This window comes from Tachyglossus aculeatus, chromosome 2, assembly GCF_015852505.1.
Source record: "Tachyglossus aculeatus isolate mTacAcu1 chromosome 2, mTacAcu1.pri, whole genome shotgun sequence".
In the NCBI taxonomy this organism is placed as follows: domain Eukaryota; kingdom Metazoa; phylum Chordata; class Mammalia; order Monotremata; family Tachyglossidae; genus Tachyglossus; species Tachyglossus aculeatus.
This window is the reverse complement of record NC_052067.1, coordinates 124,165,776-124,192,787: the sequence shown is the minus strand read 5'-3', so window position 1 is coordinate 124,192,787 and position 27,012 is coordinate 124,165,776. Positions and strand designations below refer to the sequence as shown.

General features: G+C 39.4%; 1 protein-coding gene across 1 annotated transcript in view; it reads left to right on the top strand.

Moving 5' to 3' along the window:
• DACH1 (dachshund family transcription factor 1) overlaps nt 1–27,012 on the top strand; it is a 487,827-nt gene that overhangs the window by 338,099 nt on the left and 122,716 nt on the right. The window contains 2 exon segments of the mRNA XM_038741718.1: nt 13,467–13,602; nt 15,471–15,605. Coding sequence (XP_038597646.1) covers nt 13,467–13,602; nt 15,471–15,605 — 271 coding nt within the window.

Genomic DNA, 27,012 nt, shown 5'->3' with positions numbered 1-27,012 from the left:
TGAATGAACAAATGAATCATGATAAGTAGCAGTTTGGATGGAGAAGGAAGAACGGAAAGGAAGCAATGTTGGGAAGATGGCAATTTGAATATGGGGGTTGTATTAAAGAGATGAATTGAGGAAAATGTTAAGGTTGGGGCTTGTGAAATAGGGAGGAGAGTGGTATTGTCTACAGTGATGGGAAGTACAGGGAGATGACAAGATTTGGATGGGAAGATAAGGAGTTCTGTTTTGGACCTATTTAGTATGAAAGTAGAGATTTCCTGAAGGCAGGGGGAAATGTGAAACTGCTGCGAAGGTGAAAGGTTTAGGTCTTGGAAAGGTAAATTTGAGAATCATCTGCATAAAGATCATATCTGAATCGTGAAATGAATGAGTTCCCCGGGGAGTGGGTACAGATGGAAAATAGAAGGGGACTTAGAACTGATCCTTAAGGGACTCCCTTTGTTAAGAGGCTGGGATGCAGAGTAAGAAACCTGTAACAAAGACAGAAGGATCAGTCAGAGAGAAAGGAGAGGACTGTGAAGTCAAGGTTTGATAATGTTTCAAGGGGAAAGGAGTGATCTTAAATGTGAAAGGCAGCTGAGAGGTCTATGAAGGTTAAGATGGACTAAGACTGTCAGATTTGGTGAGAAAAGTCCCATTGGAGACATTAGAGACGGCTGTTTCCATGGACGGGGCAGAAACAAGATTGAAGGGGATCAAGCAGAGAATTGGAGGAGAGGAAATGGAGATAGTTGGTGTTGACAACTGGGAAGTGACAACTTGTTTAAAACTAAGCACCTAAATTCCAGGCATAAATATTTTCCAATTTCCAGAAAGCAGTCAAATCACTGACAAGTCAATCATTGAAAAATTGTCCTTCAGGTTAAACACAGAGTCTAAGACCTAATACTTGGGATTAGTGACAGTTAGTGTTGCCTAAGGCTAACAATGGTAGGACTGATTTGTTGACTACTGGCCTCTTTTTCACTTTGGCCTTCAAGTTTCATGCTAATTATGAAGGATTTACTCCAAAAGAATTGCTCCTTCTTTGATTTCAGTGATTCATGTGTAATGACTCCCAATTTCCAGCTGAGAGGCAGCATTGTCTTGTGGTCTTTCCTGAATCCTTAAAACTTTTCCTCTGTCCATGTTTTTGTTTTCTAATTTCAATTCACCACACATTAGCTGTTTTGGTCTTCTCTTCAACAACCACAACAGTTGTATTTAGGTTGGCAGAGTTTCAGTGACAGGAACTTGACTTCAGACTAGAATTTTGTTGTTAGCAATCTGCTTTGTCATTTGAAGTTGAGTATAACAGTGCTTGGCACATAGTAAGCTTAACAAATTCATTCATTCATTCAATCGTATTTATTGAGCGCTTACTGTGTGCAGCGCACTGTACTAAGTGCTTGGGAAGTACAAGTTGGCAACATATAGAGACGGTCCCTACCCAACAGTGTGCTCACAGTCTAGAAGGGGGAGACAGACAACAAAACAAAACATATTAACAAAATAAGATAAATAGAATAGTAAATATGTACAAGTAAGAGCAATAAATAGGTACAAACATATATACAGGTGCTGTGGGGAGGGGAAGGAGGTAAGGTGGGGGGATGGGGAGGGGGAGAGGAAGGAGGGAGTTCAGTCTGGGAAGGCCTCCTGGAGGAAGTGAGCCCTCAATAGGGCTTTGAAGGGAGGAAGAGAGCTAGCTTGGCAGATGTGCAGAGGGAGGGCATTCCAGGCCGGGGGAGGACGTGGCCTGGGGGTCTATGGTGGGACAGGGGACAACAAGGGACAGTGAGGAGGTTAGCGGCAGAGGAGTGGAGGGTGCGGGCTGGGCTGTAGAAGGAAAGAAGGGAAGTGAGGTAGGAGGGGGCGAGGTGATGGACAGCCTTGAAGCCGAGAGTGAGGAGATTTTGCCTGATGCCTAGGTTGATCGGTAGCCACTGTAGATTTTTGAGGAGGGGAGTAACATGCCCAGAGCGTTTCTGCACAAAGATGATCCGGGCAGCAGCGTGAAGTATAGACTGAAGTGGGGAGAGACAGGAGGTTGGGAGATCAGAGAGGAGGCTGATGAAGTAATCCAGTCGGGAACAAATGTCATCATCATCATAACCTCTGTGTGGTGAGATGAAACTGCTTTAAGGAATAGAATGTGGTGTCTATGTGTAGTTTAGGTGTCACAGATGAAAAAAGAGTTGGATGACCCCTCAGCTGGACTTTAGTCTGGAGGCCAATATCCTGTAATAATAGTAGTAATTAATAATAATAATAATTATATATTTTAAGTGTATACTTATATTTTAAGTGTTTATTATGGTCCAAACACAGTATTAAGAACCGGAGTAGTTAGGATGTAATAAGGGTGGACACAGTTCTTGACTTTAGAAGGCTCATAGGTCTTAAGGAGAGAGAACACAAGTATTGAATTCCCATCGTATGGATGAAGAAACAGTCACAGAAATATGAGAAGCAGCATGGTGCAGTGGATAGAGCACAGGTCTGGGAGTAAGACTGTCATAGGTTCTAACTCCGGCTTTGCTACTTGTCTGCTGTGTGATATTGGGCAAGTCATTTCACTTCTGTGAGCCTCAGTTACCTCATCTGTAAAATGGGGGTTGAGGCTGGGAGCCCCACATAGGACACATCTAGGCCCTACTGAGAGGGCACCTCCTCCAGGAGGCCTTCCCAGACTGAGCCCCTTTTTCCTCTCCCCTTTCTCCCCCTCACCTTGCCTCCTTCCCCTCCCCACTGCACATATATATATGTTTGTACATTTTTATTACTCTATGTATTTATTTATTTTACTTGCACATATTTATTCTATTTATTTTATTTTGTTAATTATGTTTTGTTTTGTTGTCTGTCTCCCCCTTCTAGACTGTGAGCCCGCTGTTGGGTAGGGACTGTCTCTATATGTTCCAACTTGTACTTCCCAAGCATTTAGTACAGTGCTCTGCACACAGTAAGTGCTCAATAAATACGATTGAATGAATGAATGAATGAATGACAGGGACTGTGTCCAACGCCAACTCCACTCCAGTGCTTAGTAATAATAATAATAATAATAATAATAATAATAATAATAATAATAATAATAATAATAATGATAATGATGGTATTTGTTAAGCACTCACTATGTGCAAAGCACCGTTCTAAGCTCTGGGGAGGTTACAAGGTTATCAGGTTGTCCCATGGGGGGCTCACAGTCTTAATCCCCATTTTACAGATGAGGGAACTGAGGCCCAGAGAAGTGAAGTGACTTGCCCAAAGTCACACAGCTGACAGCCGGCAGAGCCGGGATTTGAACCCATGACCTCTGACTCCAAAGCCCGTGCTCTTTCCATTGAGCCACGCTGCAATGCCTGGCATGTAATAAGCACTTAACAAATACCACAATTTTATTAAGTGACTTTCGCAAACTCATATAGCAGACAAGTGGAGACAAGTACTTGTACTTACCAAGCATTTAGTACAGTGCTCTTGTACTTGTACTTTTTCCCAAGTGCCTAGTACAGTGCTCTGCACACAGTAAGCGCTCAATAAATACGATTGAATGCATGAAAGTGGCAGAGCCAGGATTGATACACAGGATTTAGGACTTCCCTATTAGGATCTTTCATCTAGGCCATGCTGCTTCCCTCTCAAACACTTTTTAATGGTTTACCAAAGAATTAATCTCCCTCTCAGGATCGCACCTGGAAAGTTTCCCGTACTCTATCAGTTTCAGGTATGGGAGGGAGAGTCAAGCAGAGGCATAGCCATTCCATGCTTAACTTGGGCAGTGGCTAGCGGGTGGAAGGCAATCTGCTACAAGTCAAAACTCACTTGTGCTGGGCAGCAACGGCATGGGAGAGAATCGGGGGTGGAAAGTCAAGTTGAGTGCATGGAAGATCGCAATGATAAATGACTTATATTTTTGCCAAGAAAACTCTATGGATCCACTACCTGAACGATTACAGATGGATCTGGGGCGTTCTGGGTGAGATGTGTCCATGGAGTCGCTATGGGTCGGAAACGACTTGACAGCATTCAACAAAGGATTAATCATCAATCAATGGTATTTATCAATTGATCAATCAATTGATCAATAGTATTTATTGAGTATTTACTGTGTGCAGAGTATAATAACAGAGTTAGCAACATAACAGAATTGGTCAACACACTTCCTGCCTACACAGAGCTTGCAGTCTTGAGCTTAAAGAAGATGGTGCTCTTGTTTTTCCTATTTAGATTCTAGTTTCTATTTCCTTGTCTTGTTCAGTCATTAGATTGTTGGTTAGTATGCTGTTTAGATAACATAATTTAGTAATAGTGTTTAATTTTGTTACAGTATAGATTTTTGGTGGTGCGCACAGCTTTTCCGGTGCAGGGTTTTGTTACCTTAATTTTCTTTCAAGTTATTGACAGCCCATTATATTTAGCTGATTTGGAGAATCACTTACAATCATTTGCGTGTTTTATTAATAATACTATATACTACACTACATTATAATATAGTATTATTATGGTACTTGTTAAGTTCTTACTGTACTGGGGTGGATACAAGCAATTCATGTTGAACACAGTCCCTGTCCCACATAGGGCTCACAATCTTATTCCCCACTTTACAGATAAGATAACTGAGGCACAGAGAAGTGAAGTGACTTGCCTAAGGTCACACAGCAAACAAGTGGTGGAGCTGGGATTAGAACCCATGACCTTCTGATTCCCAGGCCCATGCTCTATCCACTATACCACGCTGCTTCACTGTGTTTTCTTGAATGTGTGCCTTTAGATGTAGTGAAATGCACATAGCGCTTCAGGACTGAAGCATCCTTGTAAATGACAAGGATATAGATGCCACCACCTAAGCATGCACACAAGTTAGAACTTTTGTACTTATTTTTTTACTCTACAAATTCTGTACATTTATATAACTGTGTAAGTTTATACTCCTATCTGTACTGTATTTTAGTGTTTGTCTTCCCCACTGGAATGTAATCTCTTTGGTGGTAGGAATCATGTCTACCGAATCTACTGTATTGCAGTTTCTCAAGTACCTACTAAAGTACTCTTTCCACACTATAAGCGATACATATGATTGGTTGATTGATATTACCCATGGAGAGTGTGAATGTGTCCGTTATATTGACTCTCCAAAGTGCTTGGTACAGTGTTCTGCACACGGTAAGCATGCAATAGGTATGATTGATTGATTGATTGCTTCATCTGGTCCCAAAAGTACTTGAAAATTATAAAGACTGACTGTTAAAAAATTTAAGTTCATTCATTCATATTTATTGAGAACTTAACTGTGTGCAGAGCACTGTACTAAGCATTAACTACACAGTAGATCATTAGAATGAAAAGTTAGTTATGTTAGGAAGCATAGTATATGAAATTATTCCCACCATTTATGCACATGGAAAGAATCCCCCTATTCCCTCTACAAAGGCAACAGTGGAATTCGCAGACTGTTATAACTCTATGCTAGAATTTATATTTATCAAGAAAGATACTTTGTTCCATGTTAAAAGTTAGTCAATCAATATTTTGATTGAGCACTTACTTGGGAAAGTACAATATAACAGACTTGGTAGATATGTTCTTTGCCCACAGTGAGATTACAGTCTAGAGGACAAGGACACATCTGTCCTAATCCTCCTCGACCTCTCAGCTGCCTTTGACACTGTGGACCACCCCCTTCTCCTCCACACGTTATCTGACCTTGGCTTCACAGACTCCATCCTCTCCTGGTTCTCCTCTTATCTCTCCGGTCGTTCTTTCTCAGTCTCTTTTGCAGGCTCCTCCTCCCCCTCCCATCCTCTTACTGTGGGGGTTCCCCAAGGTTCAGTGCTTGGTCCCCTTCTGTTCTCAATCTACACTCACTCCCTTGGTGACCTTATTCGCTCCCACGGCTTCAACTATCATCTCTACGCTGATGACACCCAGATCTACATCTCTGCCCCTGCTCTCTCCCCCTCCCTCCAGGCTCGCATCTCCTCCTGCCTTCAGGACATCTCCATCTGGATGTCCGCCCGCCACCTAAAGCTCAACATGTCGAAGACTGAGCTCCTTGTCTTCCCTCCCAAACCTTGTCCTCTCCCTGACTTTCCCATCTCTGTTGACGGCACTACCATCCTTCCCGTCTCACAAGCCCGCAACCTTGGTGTCATCCTCGACTCTGCTCTCTCATTCGCCCCTCACATCCAAGCCGTCACCAAAACCTGCCGGTCTCAGCTCCGCAACATTGCCAAGATCCGCCCTTTCCTCTCCATCCAAACTGCTACCCTGCTAATTCAAGCTCTCATCCTATCCCGTCTGGACTACTGCACTAGCCTTCTCTCTGATCTCCCATCCTCATGTCTCTCTCCACTTCAATCCATACTTCATGCTGCTGCCCGGATTATCTTTGTCCAGAAACGCTCTGGACATATTACTCCCCTCCTCAAAAACCTCCAGTGGCTACCGATCAATCTGCGCATCAGGCAGAAACTCCTCACCCTGGGCTTCAAGGCTCTCCATTACCTCGCCCCCTCCTACCTCACCTCCCTTCTCTCCTTCTACTGCCCAGCCCGCACCCTCCGCTCCTCCACCACTAATCTCCTCACTGTACCTCGCTCTCGCCTGTCCCGCCATCGACCCCCGGCCCACGTCATCCCCCGGGCCTGGAATGCCCTCCCTCTGCCCATCCGCCAAGCTAGCTCTCTTCCTCCCTTCAAGGCCCTGCTGAGAGCTCACCTCCTCCAAGAGGCCTTCCCAGACTGAGCCCCTTCTTTCCTCTCCCCCTCGTCCCCCTCTCCATCCCCCCGTCTTACCTCCTTCCCTTCCCCACAGCACCTGTATATATGTATATATGGTTGTATATATTTATTACTCTATTTATTTATTTATTTATTTATTTTACTTGTACATTTCTATCCTACTTATTTTATTTTGTTGGTATGTTTGGTTCTGTTCTCTGTCTCCCCCTTTTAGACTGTGAGCCCACTGTTGGGTAGGGACTGTCTCTATGTGATGCCAATTTGTACTTCCCAAGCGCTTAGTACAGTGCTCTGCACATAGTAAGCGCTCAATAAATACGATTGATTGATTGATTGATTGATTGATTAACATAAAAAAAATTAGGGATATTTATGCAAGTGATGGGGGCTGAGGAAGGGGGCTAATGAAGGTAGCAAATGCAAGTGAAAGGGTGATTCAGATGGTAATGGAAGAAGAGAAATTAGGGCTGAGCTAGGGTAGGTCTCTTGGAGGAGATGTGCCTTCAATAAGGTTTTGAAGGTGGGGAAAGTGAGTATGAAGAGGGAGGATGTTCCAGGCCATAGACAGGAAGTGGTGAGAGTTGATGAGATCGGGAAATAGTGAGTAGGTTGACAAAGTATGTAGGTTAAGTTGTAATGGGAGACCAGTGAGGTATAGTAGGAGGGAGCAAGGTGATTGAATGCTTTAAAGCCGATGTCGTAAAGAGTTTTTCTGTTTGATGCAGGGGATGGATGGGCAACCACTGGAGGTTCTTAAGGAGTGGGGAAACATAGACTGAACATTTGTGTAGAAAAATGATCCAGGAAGCAGAGTGAAGTGGAGACTGAAATATAAATTGGAGTGGGAAGAGGCAGGAGGCAGAGACATCAGCAAGAAGGCTGATACAATAACCAAGGCAGATAGGATAAGTGCTTGTATATGGTAGCAGTTTGGATGGAGAGTAAAGGACAGATTTTAGCGCTGTTATTAGTACTGAACCATTAGGACTTAGTGACAGATTGAATATGTGGGTTGAATGAGGTTAATAAATCGAGGATAACACCAAGGCTTGTGAGAGGGAGGGTGTACAGTGACATGGAAGAAGGGGAAACACAGGGTTTGGATGGGAAGATACAGAGTTCTGTCTTGCACGTTGAGTTTGAGGTGTAGGTGGGACATCCAAGTAGAGATATCCCGACAAGGCAGGTGGTAATGCGAGGCTGTAGAGAAGGAGAGAGATCATGGCTGGAGATGTAGATTTGGCAATCATCCGCATGGAGATCGAAGTCGAAGCCTTCGTTTTCCGTCAGGTTTGAAAGGGTTACTATGTGGCAGCTGCTAACCAATTTTTCAAAGCACAATTTAGAATTTGCAGATTCAACTACTTTTGAACTGCTTTCCTCAATAGTATTGAAAAATGAATGTATTTGCAGTTATTTGTTAAAACTAAATGTCTAAGATGTCCAAGTTGTGAATGACCTAAATAAAAAAAAAAATCAAATCCATATGTTAGTTGAAGAATCAAAGTCATATAAACTTTGTTTAAGGAGTATTCCATCTTGCAGATATACTTTAAAATGTAGTCTCTGAATAAGCCTCAATATAGGTAAGCAGACCAATTAAACCAACTCTATAAACCAGCAAATGGGAACCATATACCTGTTCTTGTTTTTGTATGACAACATTCAGCTACCTACATAAGTTAACTATTAAAACAATGCTACATCTTCAGAAAGCTTTTATGACAATAATCTTGAAAATAATTTCATATATTCTGGCTAAAACTATCATGGGAAATGGATTATGAACTCTTTATAAAACTGTTCATTTTTCCATCTTTCCTTAATATTTTTTTTTATACCTTGAGAGAAGTTTAGCATTTTTTTTCATTCGGTTGTTTTTAAATGTGTGTATGTTAACTGAATGATCTTCCTTCTAAGTATATTTCCAGGTTCCTGTAGCTAGAATAAAGAATGTGCATTCTTGAAAAATATCAGTTCCTTTAAAGCTTTTCATTTCAAAACCGGATTTCCTGTCATAATACATTTTGAAGGGGTGCTAATGGAACACATGAAAATGTGATAATGTTAGAAAAAAATAACTTTTCACATACAACCTGACCCACTCTGCTTTAGAACAGCTACAACTGCAATTGTTATGCTGCTGAAATTTATTATCTTTTTTTAAACACTTCCCTAGAAATTTACAAAAATGCTGGGCAATAAAAGTATTCAGAAAACTACACTCTAACAGCTTTTTTCTAGCAAATTAATTGATATCATAAAAGCCTTCATTTGGACCTTCTTAGTATATTAACAGTTGCAAATAAATCTTACTTTTCTAGTCAAATTTTTTAGTGAAACTAAAGAAAATATATGAGAAAATGTATCTGTTTTAGGTTTATTTTTAATTTTATTGTATTTTTATACCAATAATGGAAAAAGAAATACTCCACTGTTAATATTTTTAGCATCCAGAACTAATTTCACTTCTCTAGGAGCCTCTCAGAAGTTGATACTCAACTCCTTTCCTGTCAAGACCCATAAACCTAATCCCATTAATTAATTAATTCATTCATTCATTCAATCGTATTTACTGAGAGCTTACTGTGTGCAGAGCACTGTACTAAGCTCTTGGAAAATACAATTCAGCAACAGATAGAGACAATCTCTACCCAACAAGGGGCTCACAGTCTAGAAGGGGAGACAGACAACAAAACAAAACAAGTAGACAGGCATCAACAGCATCAAAATAGATAAATAGAATAATAGATATACAAACATCATTGAGAGCCATCCCTGTTTGTTCTCCCTTTCTCCCTTTTTATTTGCCCAGAATCTGATCATTATTACCCTCCTCTCACACCCAAAACTGCCACCCTTCCCCAACCCTAGGCACCTAACACATCCTCCCTGCCACTGCTCCCCTCTTCCCCGCATGACATCCCCCCGGCCCTACCTCCTTCCCCTCCCCACAGCACCTGTATATATGTTTGTACAGATTTACTACTCTATTTATTTTACTTGTACAGATTTACTATTCTATTTAGTTTGTTAATGATGTGCATTTAGCTTTAATCCTATTTGTTTTGATGACTTGACACCTGTCCACATGTTTTGTTTTGTTGTCTGTCTCCCCCTTCTAGACTGTGAGCCCATTGTTGGGTAGGGACCGTCTCTAGATGTTGCCAACTTGTACTTCCCAAGGACTTAGTACCGTGCTCTGCACACAGTAAGCACTCAATAAATACGATTGAATGAATGAATGAATGAATGAATAGTGGACCTGGGAATCAGAAAGTCTAATCGCGGCTCCTCCACTTGTCTGCTGTGTGACCTTGGGCAAGTCACTTCACTTCTTGGTGTCTTAGTGACCTCACCCTTAAAATGGAGACTGAGACAGTGAGCCCCATTTGGGACAGGGACTTTGTCCAAACCGATTTCCTTGTTTCTACCCCAGGGCTTAGTACAGTGTCAGGACACATAGTAAATGCTTAACAAACACCATCATTATTATTATTGTTATTATTATTAGATGGTGATCACACCGCGGAGTGGATCAACACAGAACAGAGAGAGTAGACAACAGTAGAGGAGGAGAAGAAGAAGGAGGGGTGAGGCAGAGCTTTGGAGTTTCTCCTCCTCCAGGACTCTTTTCTCCTCTCCTGCCACCAGCTCTCTTCCCATCCTACTTTGATCAGGCCCAGACTTCTGGCTCCTGACTTTGGGGACATGGGCACCGCATCCAGATAGTGGCACTGTGTGGGCAGAAAGGGAAACTGGGTTCAGAGAGTAGCCAGGAAACCTGCAATGAAGATATCCAAATCAGAACGTTTTGCTTTGGGAGATTGAGATAGAGCCATTTTACTGTACAACACCAAGTAAACTAATTTTGATCACCCTACATTGAGCAATCCAAAAGAAAGGAGGTTATAGATGTCCAAGATATCTCTGCAAAGGCCCTAGTAATTGAGGCTTAGTCAGATTTCCAAATGGAATAATGATCAAAAAATACCATCTTAATAGAGATAAAAAGGGTGAGGTTTTCCAGAATTACATATTTAAAAGCATTGAGGTTTAAAGTTTCAAATAGAAAGCTTGATTGCCTGGTTGCAAAGGGCACTTACTACATGCTAGACCACATGGACACACTAAATCTTTTGTTTGGACCAAGGGGATGGAACACGATTTAGGATGAAACAACCCCAAATTCATTTTACCCAACCTCCTTTTTACCCTTGATATTGATGAAGCAGATGGAAAATGACATCACTAAATGGGAAATTTCTTCTAGCAGAGTTTCAGGATGAATTGAACTATGGATCAAGTTCCCTCAGAAAAGGGATGAATCTCTCCCACTGTTGCTGGGGAGGGCAAACTCTTCTCTCAGTGTCCCCGTGGCTTCTGAGAACTTCAGGTGAAATCAGTCCTGTTGCACCCAGGATTTTGTAGGTTTTCCTGTCCTTTTCTTCCCTGCAATTTTATTACCAGCCTCTTTACCAGGCTTGTTTGAAAGGAATTTAAAGCACAACACTTCAGCTGTGATGCCTCTGTCTAACAGAAGTATCAGATAGAGTTACTTCTTTAGTGAAAAGATATCCAGCTGGCTAATGTGGAACCCTATCCAGTCTATTATTATGTACCTTGAAAGAATATTTGGGAGGGACAATTAAGGTTGTCCTCTTTATTATATCCTCTTTAAGGCTGACCTCTTTATAAGACCCCCTAAATTTCATCTTTCCTAATTTTTCTGACAGTTTTATTTCTTTTTTACTATTCATTCATTCATTCACTCATTCATTCATACATATTATCTCATGTTTATGTTTGACATTTAATGATACTTAAATGACTCTTGTTTCCCCCTATTTTGTAGGAATCATGCATTTGGCTTCTTTTATATTTTCCCAGATGCAAAATATAGAAGTCTGCACATAATAAACATTCAGTAAATAGTATTGAAATTGATCCAGATAAATCCTTTCTGAAACTTTCTAGACCCTATAGCATTTCTGATTGTAGTACTAAGTTTGTATGTTTACCATCTACTGAGTGAATCATTTTTTGCTGTGGTTTTTAAGCCTACTGTCTCAAAGGGGAATTAGATTATCTCTAGTCAGTTATCACTTTGTGAAAAACAATCCCTTGTTCACCCTGTCCATACTCTCTGCATAATTTTATAAATAACAACAGAGCAGGGAAATTATCTACTTACTCTACTGTACGCTCCCAAGCACTTAGTTCAGTGCTCTGCACACGGTAAATATTCAATAAATACCACTGATCGATTGACACTGTAATGTACTGTATGTAAAAGCAGAACCAAAACAACAAAAACAGGGTAATCTAAGTAAACATTCCTTAAAATTTGGCTCTTTAGTATATATGAAATATGACTAGATTAAAAAAAGGTTTACAGTTCCTCTGCATTAAAGTAACAGACTGTATTTTCATAACTAGTCATTTGATACTTTGTCACAGTAGTGGCTTAGTGGAGAGAGCACGACCTTGGGAGTCAGGCATTGTGGGTTCTAATTCCACTTGTCAACTGTGTGACTTTCGGCAAGTCACTTAACTTCTCTGTGCCTCAGTTACCTCATCTGTAAAATGGGGATTAAGACTATGAGCTCCATGTGGGACAACCTGGTTACCTTCCATCTCGTCCAGCGCTAAGTGCAGTGCTTGGCACATAGTAAGCGTTTAACGACAACTACTATCATTACAAAAGTATGATTATACGGTACTGAAGCTTACTTTTATTTATACATTCACTTTCTCCTAATGGCTTGAAAATCAGATATTGTTGGTGCTGTTGGTGATATAAATCTAACCACCCAGATATAGGAATGCATGTGTATTATTATGGTATTTGTTAAGCACTTACTATGTGCCAGGCACTGTACTAAGTGCTTACTATATATATATATATATAGCATATATAGTATATATATAGTATATATATAGTATATATAATATATATAGTATATGTATATACAGTATATATAGTGTATATATAGTGTATATATAGTATATGTATATAGTATATATATATCTGTAAATAGAAGCAGCGTGGCTTAGTGGAAAGAGCGCAGGCTAGGGAGTCACAGGTTGTGGGTTCTAATCCAGACTCTGCCATTTGTCTGCTGTGGGACCTTGAGCAAGTCACTTAGTAATAATAATAATGGCATTTGTTAAGCGCTTACTATGTGCGAAGCACTGTTCTAAACGCTGGGGGAATACAAGGTGATCAGGTTGTCCCACGTGGGGCTCACACTCTTAATCCCCATTTGACAGATGAGGTAACTGAGCCTCAGAGATGTTAAGTGACTTGCCCAGGGTCACACAGTAGACACATGGTGTAGTCAGGATTAGAACCCATGACCTCTGACTCCCAAACCCGGGCTCCTTCCACTGAGCCATGCTGCTTCTTAACTTCTCTGTGCCTCAGTTACCTCATCTGTAAAATGGGGATTGAGATTGTGAGCCCCACATGGGGCAACCCGATTACCTTGTATCTACCCCAGCACTTAGAACAGTGCTTGGCACATAGTTAGCACTTACCAAATACCAACATTATTATTACTCCAGATGCACATTATGTGACTACATTCCTAAAGCTATGGGTTTTGAAAAACCTAGGTAATACTAATTTTGTTCATTTGCAATAAAGCTATTTTTATTGGAGAGGCAATGTGACCCATTTGATCAGCAAAGCCATCACATTAAACATTTCTCATTTCTCCTGTGGGGATCTAGGAACGAGTTCCAGACAGTCCCTCCCCAGCCCCGTCCCTTGAAGAGGGCAGAAGACCAGGAAGCCATCCCTCCTCTCATCGCAGCAGCAGCGTTTCCAGCTCCCCAGCCCGGACTGAGAGCTCTTCAGACAGAATCCGTAGGTCTCATACTTTAACAGGTCACCATTCTGAACTTTAATCAAACTACATCATGCCAAGTCCATCTCAGATTTAACATAATCTGAATTCCAGTAACAGTAGCCACCTCTCAACATTATGTTTTAGACTGTTTTAGACTGTTTTAGACTGTGAGCCCACTGTTGGGTAGGGACTGTCTCTATATGTTGCCAATTTGTACTTCCCAATCGCTTTGTGCAGTGTTCTGCACATAGTAAGTGCTCAATAAATACGATTGATGATGATGATGTTTTGCCTGCTTGCAAAACTGTAGGAAGGACTGCTTCTTGATAGTCTTGCTGTTGAAAACTATACCAAAGATTTCAACTGTTAACTGTTGATTTAAAGAACATAATCTTATAGATTTGTTCCTAAAGTTTGCTCTCAGTGATTTAGAGTCTTAACTGTGCAATTTATGAGAAGAAACGTGGCTCAGTGGAAAGAGTCCCGGGCTTTGGAGTCAGAAGTCATGGGTTCAAATCCCGGCTCCTCCAATTGTCAGCTGTGTGACTTTGGGCAAGTCACTTAACTTCTCTATGCCTCAGTTCCCTCATCTGTAAAATGGGGATGAAGACTGTGAGCCCCCCGTGGGACACCTGATCACCTTGTAACCTCCCCAGCGCTTAAAACGGTGCTTTGCACATAGTAAACACTTAATAAATGCCACTATTACATTATTATTATTATTATGACAGATGAGCTAGATCACTGATTTCTCCCTCCTGTCCAATTTTATCCTTTCACCAGTCAAACCCAAAACCTCTGCTATTTGCTAGCTTCTCTGCTTAAAGGCTAGGTTGATGTACCTGTAGATTTCAATTTTCTATATTATCTCTTCTGACTCCAAAAAACATTTGAGAAAAACTTTATTTTTAAAATGGCCTTTTTTGCAAAGAATTTTGAATAAGAAATATGTAGCCATATTCTTTCAGTGTCAGATTAATTATCATTGAAAACCAGAAGCTATTTCACATTTCCAGTTTCTATTTAGAAACAGCTGTAATGTCCTTCTCCTCTGTCCATATTGATCGTAGATGTTACTGCTAGCTTATAAACAGACAGGATAGAGGAAGAATCTCCCTCAAACTCTTCAAAATGGGGATTGAACTTCATATTATACACACACACATACATACAGGTACATGCATATATATTTGTATATAATTTAAATCCTGGAAATCAAGATGAAAGTACCAATCCCTCTTCGTAACATAGATTTTTTGCTAAATGGGAAAAAAATGTAAGAAATAAGTGCTGGCATTTCTCAGTATTTTTATTGCCAGGTAAAGATATTGTTTGGGTGCTTATAGTTCAACATCATCAATGGTATTTATTGAATGCTTACTACATGATGCACACTGTATTAAGCACTTGGATGAGTAATAATAATAATAATAATAATGGCATTTATTAAGCGCTTACTATGTGCAAAGCACTGTTCTAAGCTCTGGGGAGGTTACAAGGTGATCAGGTTGTCCCACCGGGGGCACAGTCTCACAGTCTTAATCCCCATTTTACAGATGAGGGAACTGAGGCACAGAAAAGTTAAGTGACTTGCCCACAGTCACACAACTGACAAGTGGCGGAGTCAGAATTTGAACCCATTACCTCTGACTCCGAAGCCCGGGCTCTTTCCATTGAGCCACGCTGCTTCTCCTGAGTACAATTGAATAAGCTTGCAGTCTAGAGGATATATATACCATAGTGTTTCTAAATATACCGTGAAAAACTAGAACAAGACTTCGATAAGTACCAATGTATTTTTTTTTGCTGGGAAACCATTTCAAAAGAACTTGACAATTATTTGTATTTGTATTTTAATTGATTGTATTATGATTGTATCTAGCAGCTGTCCATCAGAATGGGCTCTCCATGAATCAAATGCTCATGGGTTTATCACCAAATGTCCTACCCGGCCCAAAAGAGGGGGATCTGGCTGGCCATGATGTTGGACATGAAGCAAAAAGGATACACATTGAAAAAGGTGATATTAATTTTAAGTTTATTTTCCTATTTACACAATACCATTTTATGAGTTGCCTGTGTGGATTATAACAATGCTAGCTAAGAAAAATGTTGTAAAGGTATTGGAAACATTCAGATTTAAGGGTGAAGATCAGGTTTATGTGGTACAGGAGTTAAAATGTTTTCTTTTACCTATAGGCCAGGTATGTGGCAGCTGATTTTAGAATTTTTAGAATATATTTTTGATGTGATTTCAAACTACTATGGTTTTTATATTCCTGAGATCAATTGCTTTTATTTCTTCATATCCTCAGAATTTATTATTGTTAATTGATATTATAGAGTAATAACTATCTTAAACATCCTACAATATGTTAATTTTCAAAACCTAACCCCTAAATCAAAGGCAGCTTGTCATTAGTAGTTCAAATACATTCAAAATGGTACCTTTCTGTACATTTGAAAGTCTAATACCTTCTTAGATAATTTAAAAAATATTTAGTAATAACAGCAAAAATTACCAATATTAATCATGTGTTCAAAGTTTCTAAAAGTCTTTTACAGCAATGCCCATATACATTTTTACAAAACTTACTCAGTCCCAAGAATAAAAGTTACCTGAAGAAACTCAATAACTGAATAAGCCAATACGTCAGCATTTTAGAATTTTGTGTTGGCTGTGATATGTTTTTTACTGTATGAAGGAATATTCTTACTTGTGTAAAGACTTATTTAAAATGTTGTAGATAAAAAATGAAACCATTAGAAGGCCCTCTTTGAATGGGTAAATTCTGCTGCTACAGATCCTGCAAATGTGAAACAAACTTAAACCATAAGGCAGATCATTTTTGAGCATGTAGTGTAACTGGGATCACACATTCATAGGTGAATTTCACCTATCTTTAGCATCTTCATCGAGTATGTAAAACAACTACATATTCTCTACTTCATGTATCTGATTGCTTGCTTTCATTTTTTTATCATTTGTGTCTATGATTTTACTCTTTTATCTTTGGCACATTAGTCATTTTGGGTACATTTATCTCTCCATTGACATTGTAAATATGGCCAGGTCAGGAACAATCGCTACTCCTGGTAATGGAGCAGCAAGAACGGCAAACTCAACTTCTTTACCTCACAAGGAGGTTGAAATGATGGCACTTTCATTCATTCAATCAATCGTATTTATTGAGCGCTTACTGTGTGATGAGCATTTGGCTTCCAATAGCATTTCCTCCTATTATCCTCTTAGGATAGCTGGGAAAAGGAGATGTCCATGGTAGTCATGATGAAGAAAAAAGAGTAGAATAGTCAAGTAGAAAAAGGAAGTCAGAGGACCTCGGTTTTAATCTCAGATCTGCCGCATGCCTGCTCTGACCTGGGAAAATCACTTAACTATTCTGGGTCTCATTTTCCTCATCTGTGAAATGGGGATTAAATACCTGTTCCTTCTCATACTTAAACTGTGAGTCTCATGTGGTACTGGGACTCTTCTGATTTTGTATCTACCTCAGTGTTTAATTCAGTGTTTGGCACATTGTTGGTGCTTAACAAATACCAGAATTATTAAAAGAAGAAACTCAGTTCAACTGAGGCCCAATTTAATTAACCAGGTCTGCTTAAAATGCATCATAATAATCATCATCATAGCTGAAGAAATTATTGAGTATGTGTATGTTTTGGTACAGTTCTAGGTTTTATTCATTGCAGCACATAGAAATGAATTCATTGCCCTTCTTTCAAACAACTTAGTCTAAATTCATTCATTCATTCAGTTATATTTATTGAGCACCTACTGTGTGCAGAGCACTGTATTAAGCACTTGGAAAGTACAATATAGCAGACAGGGTAAACTAAGATGATATCATAAATAGACATATTCACTTCAACATTAATATAAGATGACAAATAGAGATAAAGTCAGCAAATAGAGGTACAGTCAGCACCTCTATGATGTTTGGGGTTCTCTTCCCGAACTTCTAGACTGTGAGACTGTTGTTGGGTAGGGACAGTATCTATATGTTGCCAACTTGTACTTCCCAAGCACTTAGTACAGTGCTCTGCACACAGTAAGTGCTCAACAAATATGATTGAATGAATGAATGAATAACCTCACATAATATAAACATTTCATGGTACTTACCCATACCAATTTGATGTCCTTCACATATACGCATGTCATACATCACAGCCATATAGATGCACACTGTCATCTGAACATTCCCAAATTCTTCAAAAGGGTTCTATTAATAACATATAATGAAAATTCATATAGTAGCACAACAGACTGCATGTCCAAATATACACAGGAGCACAAATGAGAAGGAAGACTTGTAATTGAAGAAAGCTTCTTTTAGTGAATTAGAAATAATTGACGGGCTTTGCATACAGTTTGATTTTGGAGATTGCCTAAATGAAGCACAGGCATGGACAATTGGTGAAGAATTAGACCACGCTCTGGATGAACATTTATGGCACAGACGCCAGAGGAGTGAAAGTGGCATAACTTTAGAGGGAGCGAGATGAGGCAAGCATGTAAATGAACCTCGGAAATTATGCTAGTATAATGGGGAGGAAAGTGATACACCCAAAACTGGTGTGAATAATTTATTTTGAAGAAATGATTAATGCAAAATAGAGATAGAAAAAACAAACTTGAAGTATAGGGGCCAGCAAAGAAAAAATATACACAAATTAAAAAGATACATTGGCAGGAGTGAATCAGAAGAAGGAAAGTAAGAAATTGGGGAAGAAGAACAGTCAGTAGTCTCATGGACACAGTTTTCAAGATGGGGTAAAATAAGGTCTCAGAAAATGCTACACTGCCAATTGCTGAGGATACGCTACCATGGTCCTCTGAGAAATAAGGCTTTCGGAAAAAGATCTTCATATGGAAGAGATAAGGAGGTGAAAGGGAAAACAGCTTCAAGCACAACTAATACAACATTTATTTTTCCAGTGTTGCAGGGATTGTAGTTTCCCTAATTGACCTTTTCAGTCACACACATACTCAAGGTTGAACCAACTATGACACAAACTATCCAGAAAGCAGGATGGCCTACTGGAAAGGACAAGTGTCTGGAAGTCAGAGGACCTGGGTACTTTGGTTTTGCACAAAGTAAGCACTTAATGAATACTATATAAAAAATCCCAGATCCTATATATCTTTACTGCTGATCTTGAGCAACTCACTTAATTTCTCTGTGCAAGAGTTTCCGCATCTGTAAAATGGAGATTAAATACCATCCCTCCCTTCTACTTAGACTGTGAGCACCTTGTGGAACAGAGAATGTGTACAACCTGATCATCTACCTCAGCTCTTATTACCGTGGTTGGCACATATATTATACAAATACTATAATTAAAGTATCCAATATCGGTTAAACCTGACCTAAGTCAATGTCAAATGTAGTAAATGATGTAATGCCAAAGCATTAATTGTAGTCTATATCTTCCAATCATATTGTAATTTAGAATATCTTAAATGTGATCATTCTAAAATTAATGGAGGAAGGGACAGGGATATACACAGGGATATATACTCAATGAAGAGAAACACGCAGGTAAAACATATACGCATACACAGGAGAAAAGAAGCACAATGGGTGGCAGTGATGCACACAAACACACAACAGCACATTGATTTAAGCTTTAAAGAGGAAGCAATAGAAGACATAAAGAGGAAATAAATCATGCTCCAAGTGAGTATCCCTTGGAAGTGGAATATGAAAGTGTTCCCCTATTCGCTCTCCCTGCTCTGTCACCCCTGCATTTGGATTATACCCTTTATTCACCCTACCTTCGATCCCACAGCACTTATATCCATAATTTGCTTTAATGTCTTTCTCCCCTTCAAGACTGTCAGCTACTTGTGGGCAAGAAACATGCCTAACAACTCTGTTATACTCTCTGCCAAACACTTATACAGTGCTCTGTACACAAAATTCCCTCAATAAATATCACTGACTGATTGACTGATTGAAGAATTGAAGAAAATGTGGGTTTTTGGAGTTCCTGGTGTGTTTGTGGCAGTTTGATATGTAACAAGGCTACTGAATGTATAGAAGGAGAAGAGATGCATACATTGGAGGGGCCAGGGCGAGAAAATTGTGAATGGTTAAAAAATCTGAGTAAAGAAGTGTTTAAAGTATATTTAAAATCCAAGTTTTATATTTTATATTGCAAATTAGATTTTCTTCCCCCAAAACACTTAAGTACTAAATTAATCAGAACACCAATTAACCCAAGTTGCACTCACCACAGAGACTGAGCGTATAAGAAAAGAACACAATCGATAGGCCAGGTCTAAATTGGGGCATGAATTGAGGTTGTTCCCAGGACAGAATATGTATGTAATCTACCAAGATTGTGTGTAGTGTGTGAGTTGCTCGCTGTTCAGGGACTGTTGGTTTACAGCCCATAGGATGGGAAACTAACGATGACATTGTAGAGAGGCCTCATGTTTTGGGCAGGCATCTTCACTATCAGCACCTTACTTCAGCTACTGCTATTGTTGGACATCTTTGTAGTCGTTCAGTCACCCAACTGAAAAGATTTTAAAATGGAAGCTACCACATTCTGGGAGGCCAAACTGATAGCAGTCAGAGGTAACTGGCAAGGACTATCTTGCCCAAATTCAGTTTCCTGACTTACACAGGACCGAGTCAATTCTCTATCTCCAGGCCTGATCTGTGTTAAAACAAATAATGTAGAAATGAAATCACACGTTTAGACACACACACACACACACACACACACACACACACACACACACACACACACACACACACACACACACAAACCCATGCCAGCTAGAAATGGTTTAACACTTTGTGGCTGTGCTATTGGGCATTTCTCTCAAATGTTAATGAAAAGTTAATTTTCACATTTTTTTAGAGAAATCCTCCTTAGGCAATTCTCACACTTGCTAATGAACAACTCCCCTGGCAGAGTTGAACAAGTGTCTTGGCCTAGATTAGACCTACTCTTAAATAACATCTCTGGTGTGAACTATGGCAGATAGGTCAGAAAGGGTAGAAGAGTACGATGTGTTATTAAAATTATGATAGAATTTTAAAATGTAAAATGTAATTTAATGGAGCACAGGATTGAACACCCTCAGGTTTATTAAAGAGTCGATTGATAACTGAAAGCATTAGCCTTGGTTTTTATGTTTCATCTAAAAGGAGAGATTTAGAGAGGTAACCATCCTATAAACAGCCTAGTAAATAGCTATCTGTTCACTCATCAGGGACAAATAAAATTTTTTGCTAAATGAATAACCCTGCCAGGTGTATATTCCTAAGGAAGCACAGATTGGGGAAAAAATACTTTTTTTAGCTAATGTATTTGTTTTGTTTTGTTTTCCAAGCTTCTTTAGCAGCATGAATTAGAACTATAGTGTTGTTGATTCAGAAGAAAAATAATCTCTTAATGCATTACTAACATTATAACATAATTTTTCATTTTCCTCATATATGTAGCATCATGGAATAGATCTGAACTAAGACCACTTTTTAAAGAAATGACTCAAACTTTTGTATTTTTTTTGTGCCTGTCCTTCCAAAACGATCCATTCTGCAGGAAGTGACTTAGGGTCTGTTATGTTTTATGGTGGCTGTAATTGTGTAGTAGTACCAACATTCAGGCTTCAATTTAATTCAACTTGTAAAATCAGATTTGATTATGCAACTCTGAAAACTGTGATAGATGTCAGTAGAAGAATCAAATGATCAGGTCAATTCTTGATCTTTTCTCTCAGTTCCAGCCCACTGAATTGATATTAATATTTCATGGATTATCTAGGTGTATAGAATAGAGAAAATTAAGACCTCTTTCCTTTTCTGATTACATTTTTTGCCATTGTACTGGCTCAGTGAAGGCACCTGGTGACATAGGGTCAAGGATAGTTGTCATTGTGACCATGCTGATGAGCACATGTACATGTGACCTGTGCCACCGCCTGCAAAATATATTAAGAAACCTGCACAATAGGTGGTGGGATGACAAAGCAGAGGAGATCAGGGTTATACAGACCTCTATGAAACCAAAAACTCATACATTTCAACGAAGGCATTATATGCCTTCTAAGTGTCATTACAGAACTTCTGAAGAGTGAGGTTGGTCACAGACATGAAATGATTCCTACAGAGACAGTGAGAACATTTCAACAACTTACACAACAAGTCTTCCTCTGTCATTCATTCATTTATTCAATCATACTTATTAGGCTCTTACTGTATCATACCCTAATGGTTGGATCATGGGCCTGGGATTCAGAATACCTAGATTCTAATGGCGACTCCACCATTTGTTGTGGTGTGACCTTGGGTAAGTCACATAACTTCTCTATGCCACAGTTTCCTCAACTGGAAAATGGGGGATTCAATACCTGTTCTCCCTTCTACTGTGGGCCCCCTATGTGGGACAGAGACTGTCTAACCTGATTACCTTGAATCTATCCCAGCACATAGAATAGTGCTTGACACATATTAAGTGTGTAGCAAATGCCATTAAAAAAAAAGGCATGAATTGCAAGGCATACAAAACTTTCCAATCTGTAGAGACATGGAACTTGACCAACTATTGAAGAGGCATGAAAAATTAAAAAGCACCTGGATCTGATCAAATAATCAGTCAGTGGTATTTATTAAGGTCTTATTGTGCAGGGCACTGTACTAAACATTGCGGAGAGTACAAAGCAACAGAGTTGCCTACTGTTGGGTAGGGATTGTCTCTATATGTTGCCAACTTGTACTTCCCAAGTGCTTAGTACAGTGCTCTGCACACAGTAAGTGCTCAATAAATACGATTGATTGATTGATTGATTGGTACACACCAGAAGCATACAGCCTAGAGGGGCACACCTGCTGATATCTTTAAACATTGAAGGGACACCCAGCTTAGGTACTTGGCCCAAACTCTTCCTCAGCGTATGACCACTGGCTCTAACAGGTGCCTCATCATCCTCTTCTTCAGGAAGAAATGAAAACTATCAGATTTTTTTTTCTAATTTGACATTTGTTAAGTATTTACCATATATCAAGACTGCTCTAAACACTGGCTGGAGTTAGTCAAATTGGACAGACTCCCTGCCACACCTGGAGCTCATAGTCTAAGTATGAGGGCAAGTAGTTATTGAATCCCCACTTTACAAATGAGGAAACTGAGGCACAAGTGAAGTGACTTGCACAAGGACACACAGCTGGCAAATAGAAGAGCTGAGATTAGAATCCAGGTCATCTGACCCCAAGGCCCATGCTGTTTTCACTCAGCCATGCTGCTTCTCAGAGAGCAACAATTAGACAAGTATCTCATTTCTTTCAATGGCAGGCAAGATCCTAGAGAGCTATGGTCTTGTCCAAACTTCTCTGTGGCTGAGAGATATGGACCAGTATGGACAGTATTGACACCTGTTTACTTGTTTTGTTTTGTTGTCTGTCTCCCCCTTCTAGACTGTGAGCCCGTTGTTGTGTAGGAATCGTTTCTATATGTTGCGCATTTGTACTTCCCAAGTGCTTAGTACAGTGCTCTGCACACAGTAAGTGCTCAATAAATACAATTGAATGAATAAAATACAGGGATATTTTTATAAGTGCTGTGCAGCTGATGATGGGTTGAATACTAAGTGTCCAAAGGATAGAGAACCAAGTGCACAGACAGTACAAAAGGGAGAGGGAGTTAGAAAAAGAGGGCTTAATTGGGGAAGGCTTTTTGGAGGAGATGTAGCTTTGATGGAGGGGAGACTGGTGGTCTGCACTCCACTCACCACTTCATTGTCAGTGTTGTCTTCAAATTTGACTCTATAGGTCTATAGGGAACTGGTAGGCAGCAAGATCAAAGACCTGGCAGAGAGACATCTTTCCCTACCAGGTTAGTTTGGAACATTATGAGAATGGGGCTTGGCTTCTGTGTAAGTGTGGAAAAGCTCAACCTCAAGTCAAGTGAGTAAGTGAGTTTGTTAAAGCTGGCTGATATTAGGACCAATCCTCCTATCTTCAAACTAAAGAGACATTTTCAAATGGTCATTTATTTATCTCACGCTTAAAGATATACCTCGGTAAAATGGATGGTGTACAGAGTTAATTTGATTATCTTGATTTGGGAGTTATTTTAAACTAAACCCACATCCCATCCTTTTCAACAACATGGTTTGCATGTGGCCTGACTGTAAGACTTTTGTTTATCTTGCCAGTATGAAACCTCCAAGAATATAGATATGGAATATCCCTGTTTTTGGTAATCTCTGATGGCATCTTTTCCCATTTGTGTTACTAGTTAAACCCCAATTTTGATCCTGCCTGGTTTAGGATTTTGGTTCATTCATGACCACTGAAGCCTGTAGAGCACTATCATTCACTCAGTAATTCAATTGTATTTATTGAGCTCTTACTGTGTGTGGAGCATTGTACATAACACTTGAGAGAGTACAATACAACAACAAACAGACACATTCCCTGCCCACAATCAGTTTACAGTCTAGAAGGGGAGGACAGACATTATACAGATAAATAAATTACAGATATGGGCATAAGAGGTCTGAGGCTGGGAGGCAGAATAAATAAAGGGAGCAAGTCAGGACAATACAGAAGGGCATGGGAGAAGAGGAAAGGAGGTCTTATTCAGGGAAGACCTCTTGAGGAGCTATCCACCAGGTCCTGGTTAAAATTTTTAATCCCATAAAATACAGTGAATAATATAAAAATATTATATTTTTATAATAAAATAAAATAAAATAAAGGCCAGTACCTTTAGTCCCAATTGACTGGTATAAAGTGTTGTGGCAACAATTCTGATTTTCAGGAAAAATCCTCTTGAAGTCTAATATGCACATTCATAGGGCCAGCTACATATGACCTACACAGCTCTAAAACATTTTATACTAAGCACACCTTCCTAAGCAGGCATTTATAGAGATATGATTTGTGCTATTTTAGATTACATGGTGTCTCTCTTTGCCTAAAAATTCTGAGTACTACTAAGTAGAGAAAACACAAGCAAACATTTTGAAAATGGAGAGAAATTTCATTTCAAAGAATGTGATAGTGTAGTGGACAGTTGGGGATAACTGCAGCAAACAAACCCTTTCATTACATGTGGCATTCAGGAAAGTAGTTGCTCCCCATAAATAAAGCCTTGGAGATCAAAAGACCAGGAGGCAGTTTCATAAAGAGTGGCAGGCATTTCAAGGGGCACGTGAATCAATACAGAAAGAAATAATCTCTGCATGCATACAATGTTCAATAGATTGTCAGTTCTATATAGATCATGTATTGATAAATCTTATTGTAAGTAGTATCACTTGCAATTATATTGGAGAAATGAATACGCGCACAAGTGATTTTCCCTAATCAGCCTTACATCAGTCGGACTTTTTAGCTGACCCATTTTGTTGCGTGATTATATCTAATTTGTCATTTCCTTTTTGGGTTAATGCCAAATGCCGTGGATTATTTTTATCCCCAAGCATGCACTTTTTCCAGGTGGATTTCATTGTTTATTATTCTTATTTATGATTGTTTTACTTTGTTTTTCACATGATAAAATTGAAGTAGTGTAAGCATGATGTTCTCATGACTCATATGGTTCCTAGTTACCGATGTTCCTTCTACCCCTCAGGCAAGAGCTGAAGTAGGTTGGTGAGCCACAGCAACTGCTAAACTTGTTCTGGTCCCTTAGTTGACTTATACAGTGAATTAATTTTGAAAATTCTTCAAAGTAGGTTTTTATTCCAAATGTTTAGGAAACCCTGATTCAATATATTGCTTACATAATACTATTGACTCCCACACCTAAAATCCCCACGAACCATTGCAACTTGCTCCTTTAACTTCCTCCTGAAGCATCTGTGTTTTCTCCCTACATTCTCCACACTTCCCACACTACCCACCCCTAATAACCAACCAGATAGTTGTTGATACCATATTATATGAACTTCCACAAATCTATAATATCCTCACTCCTAGTCTTCCATCTCTTTACCAACTATTTTACAAGACATCACCTCCTGTGTGCATTCTAAATATAACCAATGACTCCGACCCCACTATCCCTTTCAACTTACAAGAAAAATTACTCCTCTTCTCCTTCCATCTCTCATCACTATCTTCAGCTCTCATTTTCTGATGGTACCTCACCAGCTGTCTTTAGATATGCCCATATTCCCCCATCCTAAAAAAATTATTCTCTGTATATCACACTACACCAACTCCATTTCTGTCTTCCCATTTATGCCTAGCTCCTTGAGTTTCTTGTATACAACTGCTGCTGTCCTTCTCCAGCTCTTCTGTACCCACTATAATCATTTATCTCATCCCTCTCCCTACAACACATATCATATCTCCAAATTTGGTTGCTTAGCCTATCCGTAATTTATTTTAGTTTATCTACCCTACTAGAGAAACTTACTCTCTCGTTCTCTACCAAGAACATAGTACAATAGTCTGCAAAGTGTAAGTACTCAATAAACATGATTGATCCATGTAATCAGGTTTTCAACTCCTTCACTCCAAAGTCATCAGTTATCTCCTTATAAACTGCTCTAAACCTACTTGACCTTTCCGCTGCCTTTGACATTCGGGATCATTCTCTTGAAACACTTAGAGACCTTGGTTTTAACTTTAAGGTCTTCACTTGATTTTTCCCTCCTTCTCTGATGTCCCTTCAGTCATTTCATTGGTTAGAACACAGTGAACGTAAAGAGGAATATCCACTTCAATTTTTTTCTTTAGATTTTTTGAATGATGGTAACTCTGTATCCTTTTTCTATCTGTAACTGCTATTATTGTCATATATCACCATCCTGGGAAGTGGTTCTTCATTTTCTATTTGTTAGTTTTTATTAAAAGCTGAATTCTCTAGGCTGCAAGAATCTCTTGATAGCAAGAATCATGTCTTCCAACGTTGTTGTACTTTCCCAAGAGGTCAGTACAGTATTCTGCATGAAATAAGCATTCAATAAATACCATTGATCGATGATTGTTGCCCATCCAGTTAACATATTTTTAGGGAAATGAATAAGGCAGGAAATTTTTAGGGCACCTCCTACTCCATTCAGGCAGGACAAAGCATGGCTAAATGTCACTGCAACCTCTTCCAACAATCCAAAACCTGATACCCTGGACCACTCATTTGCCTAGGACCTTTGTCAAGATGGAGAAGGAGGTGTCCAAATGACAGTAACTACTAATAGGTTTGATTTATTCTTCTGGGAGTGTTGATAGATATGTTGAAAGTAAAATCATGAAGAAGCTTACAATTCCAGTATATAGTGTTGAGTATGTCAAAACTAGGAAAAGTAGATTAATTAAAAGAGGATGTCCCAAGTTGCAGCATTTTAAATTTACACACTTGTTTGATGGTAACAGAATGATGAAACTGCTTCATTCTTTTCCATGAGGTAAGTATTACTATTTTTCTAAAAATCC